The sequence below is a fragment of the Lepidochelys kempii genome, chromosome 5, assembly GCF_965140265.1.
Source record: "Lepidochelys kempii isolate rLepKem1 chromosome 5, rLepKem1.hap2, whole genome shotgun sequence".
NCBI lineage: Eukaryota > Metazoa > Chordata > Testudines > Cheloniidae > Lepidochelys > Lepidochelys kempii.
The window spans coordinates 82,341,110-82,347,741 of record NC_133260.1 but is presented as its reverse complement, the minus strand read 5'-3'; the positions used below and the strand labels follow the sequence as shown (position 1 = coordinate 82,347,741).

At 38.0% G+C, this 6,632-nt stretch overlaps 1 protein-coding gene across 1 annotated transcript in view; it reads right to left on the bottom strand.

The window, feature by feature from the left end:
• Positions 1–766: 766 nt before the first annotated feature.
• Positions 767–6,632, bottom strand: part of SLC27A6 (solute carrier family 27 member 6) — a 55,741-nt gene continuing 49,875 nt past the window's right edge. The window contains exons 7-10 of the mRNA XM_073346228.1: positions 5,817–6,015; positions 4,918–5,015; positions 2,881–3,011; positions 767–943 (exon numbers count right to left, since the gene is read on the bottom strand). Of these exons, the coding sequence (XP_073202329.1) occupies positions 767–943; positions 2,881–3,011; positions 4,918–5,015; positions 5,817–6,015 (605 nt within the window). The remainder of the gene's footprint in view (positions 944–2,880; positions 3,012–4,917; positions 5,016–5,816; positions 6,016–6,632) is intronic.

Below are 6,632 nucleotides of genomic sequence, written 5' to 3'. Positions count from 1 at the left end.
GGTTCCCCCATGTATGGAAGTGAATGGAAAAAGCCAGAGAGATCACCATTGCCTTCAACGGCTTTGGCCTGGGCCCTTAGAGCAGTAAACTTGCATCTTGCATGTGGACAAGGAATTTAAATATGCTGCAGAAGGTAAGTGGATTAGGAATCAGATGAGGACAGAACCAAGATCCAGATGCCATGTGGGAAGGAGATAAGAACAATGTATGCTGTATGCCTTCCATGTATTGAAACTAAGCAGCTTAAGTCAATGTTTTCATAGAGCAGGAAAATTATAGTTTGTGGTTTTTTCCGTACCTTTCTTCAGTTCCTTTTTAATTTTAACATTTTATAAATAATCATTTGGCTTTATGAAATTTAAAGGAAAACTATTAAGTACAGTAAAATAGATGTTAGTCTCAAGCAACAATACTAACAGTAGTATATTTTTCCAATATAATTTATTTGTGTATATTATTATTTTTCTGTAACTATCACTCATTCATGTCTGATATAGAAAATAGGTTCAAGACGTTCATACCCCAAATCACAAAGAAGATACATTTTAAACATGTTTCATAAGTAATATAAAGTATATTTGGTGTTTCAGGAGATAGAAAATTATTAGTGTTCAGTGACGATCAAAACTGAAAGGTGTAGTGAAACTTCTGAATCCAAAAAGATATGGCTGCAAAATATCAAGAATACAAACTACATAGAAATATTACTTAGTGCCTTTGTTGCTTCTTACAAAGTAGTTATCAAATCTGTTAATTTAACACTAATTAAAGTTTCAGTTGCCCAGATAAGATCTTGTCATGAAGTTCTTTGGTTAATGGAACATAAGATTTTTTAGAACTGTATAAAAAATAAAGTGGATCAGTGATTGCAGATAGATTAAACCCTTCCCTCACCAACCGAAATTTTTGTTGTTTGAAAGTTCCTGTCATTTCCATTGTTTCCTAGGGGAGAAAGAAAATTATTTAAGGTTAAGTGGAAATATTTAATGCTTTTTCTCTTGTCTGCATGGACACCTACCTTCTTGACTTAAGTGTAAGGTTGGTTTACCCAGTGATGACAAATTTGCAGTCCATCCCTTAAGTAACTGAGGCCCAATCAAGACTAGCGTGAAATTTCCTGCTTATGTTCCAAAACCACAAGGAGCAGAGCAAAATCGTTTCTTGCTGACTGACAGCTCCATGGTGACAACAGTTAACCCTCCCTCCTATTCAATCTGGGTCTTAGCCCTTTTATTGTTGCCTAGGCTGGGCCACATTTCGAGTTTCCTTGTCCCTCTATTAAATATTCTTCTACACACAAACATATATGTCTCTCTAATTTATTCTCTTACTCTCCCTCTTCAGGGACTGAGCCACAGAACCCGCATGCTGGCATGGGGCAAGAGTTTGAAACAAGAGGGAAGAATGTTGCAAACTATATTTTGGATCTTGCAACTGTAGTATCAAATCAAAGGCTTTATAGGAGAGCCCACATTTGACTGAAATAGCCCAGCTTCTTAACTACTCTGCGTTTGTGAACATTTATAAAGACAAAATTTAGGAAGATGTTCACAAAGTACAGACTGTCACAATCAAGAGCCTCTATTTATAATGTAAATGAGCATCTCTGAATTCCCCCAATAAGTTCCCATACTAATATCCAGAAACGGAAGATGGAAGAGTCATATTGGATCATCCAGTCCAGTGGTTCTCAAACTTTTGTACTCGTGACCCCTTTCACATAGCAAGCCTCTGTGTGCGACCCCCCCCTTATAAATTAAAAACACTTTTTTACGTATTTAACACGATTATAAATGCTGGAGGCAAAGCGGGGTTTGAGATAGAGGCTGACAGCACGCGACCCCCCCATGTAATAACCTCATGACCCCCTGAGGGGTCCCAACCCCCAGTTTGAGAAACCCTGATCAAGTCCATCCACTTGCTATGCAGGATTGCTCTCTACTAAATACTTTGTAATGTTCTGCCTAGTCTAATTTTTAAAATCACTCCTTCCTGGCGAGGGAAGGGGGGGATAAGGGGGAGGGAAATGGGAATGGTAGGTTAGTCAGAACCTCATATCTGTCTGTCAGGAAATTTTTTCCTCCCTATTTAGCCTGGTTTGCTTTTCTAGTTTCATCCAGCTACTCCAATTTATAACAATACATCATTCCTCTCTTCCCTTGCTATTAACACCCTTCAGAAATTTGTAGCATTACCTCTTGCACCTTTACTGTTGCTTACACAAACAATACACAGTTTGCTCTTAACCTTTCCTCCAGCCTCCTGATAATATTATGTTCCTTTCAACTCCCTTCAATTTGTCAAAATCTCTCTGGTAATATGTGCTCAGAATTAAATATACTATTCCAGGTGCAGGAGCATCAGAGCTATATAGAGAAGGTTTGTTAACTCTGCTCCAATACAGGATACCTTGGCATTTTTGTGGCTATGTCACACTGCAAATGCACGTCTAGTTCGCTGTCTACTATCACCCCTTCTCTTTCAGCATTACTTCTTCCCAGCTCTCTCCCTTCCATTAACTATATAGATTTCAGGTTATTTTCCCAGATGCATTAGGTACCATTTATTAATCTGAATATAATTTGTTATTCCCTGTCCATGTTTCTAATCTCTGTAAATCTCTTTGTATTATCTCCGTCCTCACAGCTGTACATGACTCCTCCCAGTTTAGCATAATGTGCAAATTCCATTACTATGCTGTATAATTTCCCCTTTTAGATCATAAATGAAGATGGTAAATAGGACTGGTCATACGGTCAATCTGTGCAATACACCATCAGATACCTTCTCTTCAACCCACCATATTGCCTTTTATGATCTTTGTCAGTGTTCTGTTCACATGTGATATTTGTGTGTCCTGCACAATAAATGTAAATTACCTGGAGTCTTAAAAATAGTGGGCAAGCATAGCCTGGTAGATATGTCACAACTTGTTCATACATTTGTTCTAAATCTAATGACTTATTAGGCTTCAAAGTAACAGAGACCATTCCCACTTTTCCTTCATGATCTGTGAAAAAAAGTTTAAAATTAGTTATATGCTACATAATCTGGAAATTTTCAATCTTAGTGTAACCTGACTTTAAAAATCATATATTAATATACTGAAAATTTGTCTGATTAAGAATGTATGTAGTATTTATGTTTCAATCAAACGATAAAATATACACGTGAACACACAAAATGACAAAAGCTTTACTGGAATAAATGTGGAATGACTACATTACTCTTATGTACCAGAACCATAAGTGAGTTATGTAGGCAGTCTCAAATGAATTCCTTATACTTCATCACCATATCGTATATTTTGTCACAAATTTTATAGGGGAAATTATTATAGGAATGTCTGAGAATAACTTAAGTACTGGCAGAAAAGAAAAGTTATAACTAGATAGCTTAGGTTTCTAGAACTTTCTGTAATATTTTTTCTGTTTAGGATGACTGCATTACTTATTAGCAAGGCTACAATTTAGTCATGGAGGTCATGGAATCCATGACTTCCAGTGACCTCTGTGACTTCAGTCTGCCGCCTGTGGGGGGCAGGGAGCTGCAGGGTACCCCTGCTGCCTCTAATGGCAGCAGGGGTACCCACAGCTCCCTGCTCCCATGGGAGGCAGGTGCACCCCACAGCTCCTGGCCACCACGGGCAATGGGGGGACCCCCCAGAGCTGCAGGCAGCAGGAGTACCCTACGCCCCCCACCTGCTGCAAGCTGCTCTTACCCCCTGCACAGCTGCCCCACTTCAAGCAGTGCTGGGACCCGCAGCTCCCCATTTTGTCCCAGATATTTTTAGTAAAAGTCAGGGATAGGTCAAGGCTTCCTTGAATTTTTCTTTTGGCCATGACCTGTCCGTAACTTACTAAAAATATCTGTGATAAAATCTTAGCCTTATTATCCACTCACAGGTTATGCAAGCTATTCCAGATGAGTGCCTCTGCCACTCTGGAGTAAAGCAGCCACCCTAAACTCATAACAATAAACCTTTTTATATCACCTTGCAATTATGTGGTCTCTTACTTTTAATACACAGAGGGCGGCTGCCATTAAAAATTCAGTATTTGCCAAAAGTTGTCCCACAGTGGCATGTGAGATATTGCAATTATTCCTTTTTTTTAAAATTTGGGTAAAAATTATACTATTTGTTGGCCAGTGTTGAACATACAATGGAGACCACTGTAGACAGAGTAGTCCTGATTCTCAGTTACAGTAAGGCTCCTTTACATTGCTCTTTCAGAGTAAAGGGGCTTTAAAGTGTGAGTAAATTAAACTTGCACCTACTTTCAAACCTCTTTAACTTCCCAGTGGGGTGTAAAGAGGCTGTAGCATGAATGGAAATCAGGCCCAGACCATTTTCGGCAAACTTTTTTTTTTGTTTATTATCATCATACTGTTTTACATATTTCATTCATTTCTTTTTAGGTTCCCAGGGAAATTCTCCCTCAGCACTAGTTTACTGGACTGCGTTAAAAGATGAAAGCAAACTAGCTCAAATGCTTAGTTTAATGTGACTTTTTTTTTAATTTAAATGATTAAAAGTTCTTTGCTTCCTCACTCTGTTGAAATGTTTCTATTTTTCCATACAAATGTTTGGGTTTCCCAGATGCCATATTAATGATGCTCAGAGGATTAATTCAAGTTATGCAGTAGTCTCAAATTCATGGCAAAATAACCTTTATAACAACAATACAACATCAAGTTGTCTCTCTTATATTCCACATAAATCAAAGTACAGGGTTAAATGGCTGATCCACAATCTTTTGTTATCTGAGCTCTTCTTAAGAGCTTTTTAGAGAGCTGAATATTAAATAGCCAAGTTAATTAAAAGTGATTGTATAACTTTGTAAAGCAAAAATAAAAGTTATGAGGAATAGAAGCATGAATTTAATGAAAAACCTCTAGAAATAAAAGGTTCTTACCTGGCACAGGAACACCATATACATTGGCTTCCTGTATGAAGTCCAACATACCAATGACATCAGAAACTTCAGTAGTTGCAACATTCTCTCCTTTCCATCTAAATGGAGTCGGGAGTGGAGAACAAAACACTGTACCCTCATGAAAACATATGGGCATATTGTACTCCTGATGGATATTATGAGCTCTTTGGGGGAAGCTAACATTAATATTATTATTAATAATAAAATAATAATAATAATAATTTATCTTATTATTGTGCCTAGTAGCCACAGTCATGGGCCTTGACTCCATTGTGTTTGTACAGGACCTAGCACAGTGGGGTCATGATCCAAGATTGGGGCTCCTAGGCACTATAATAATACAAATTAATAATAGTAATATTACCTTTTATAGGAATTATGAGTACATTGGTCTAAATATACCCTACATTTGTTCTAGCATGTCCAGTTAATGTGATGCTCTGATCACCATAAGAGTAAGCTTTGCTAAAACAGCTGCATTTAAAAATAAATAAATAATGAAAACAAGTAAATCCTATACTAATCTGAAATAAATTATTTTCAACATTTATATCCAGCTAAATCTACCAAATGTAGACATCTATTTTGTTTGATACATTTCCCCACTTCTCTACTTCAGTGTGCCAAGTCTCCTTGCCCACCATTTGCTAGAATGCTCATGAGAAGGATCATGAGGAACGTTGAATGAAAACCTGCCACAAAATGAAGTTAGGTATGGTTGCATGCTGCTCACAAAATTAAACACTAGCACTGTTATATACTTCAAGAATGGATATGAACCAGAGACACTTGGGAGCGAGGAGAGGAGCAAAACAGGTCAAGCAATATTATCCTATCCCATGCACTAATGCTTTTTAATAAGGACATAGTGATTGTACCTGTAGGTATCCCCAATCCTATCCAAAAAGTAAAGAAAATTCTCTTGGTCTTGAACCATCAGATCCCCTGTATTGAAATAAATGTCTCCCTTCTTAAACACCTCGCAGAGTAATTTCTTTTCTGTATGTTTCTTACTCCCAGCATAACCAAAGAAGGGATTCTTTGCATTCACTTTGGAAATGAGAAGACCAGCCTCACCTACAGAGAAAAGTTAAGGTGAATAGTGATGTAAGATATCACAGGATAGTTCATGTTAATGTTTACATTAATGTTAATTGAGTACATATCCTACATTTACAATATTAAGATACTAGATACCCAACTCGACATGGTGGAATTAGCCTATGAGACCAACAAACAATAGTGTGTCTTCTGCTCTACTGCCTTGCACCTTCTGTAGTCCTTTGCAGTTGTCCAAGGTGCATATAAACTGCTGCCAAATAGGAAAGATAGTGTTTTACATTACATAAGATCATAAGAATGGCCGTACTGGATCAGAACAATGGTCATCTAGCCCAGTATCCTGTCTTCCGACAGTGACCAATGCCAGGTGCTTCAGAGGGAATGAACAGAACAGTTAATCAGGTGCTCTGTCCCCTGTTGCCCATTCCCAGCCTCTGGCAAACAGAGGCTAGGGACACTTCCGAGCATGATTTTGCACCCCTGTCCATCCTGGCTAATAGCCTTTGATAGACTTATTCTCCATGGACTTATCTAGTTCTTTTTTGAGCTCTGGTATAGTCTTGGCTTTCACAACATCCTCTGGCGAAGAGTTCATACAATGCACTGTCAACCTGTGGAAGAAATACTTCCTT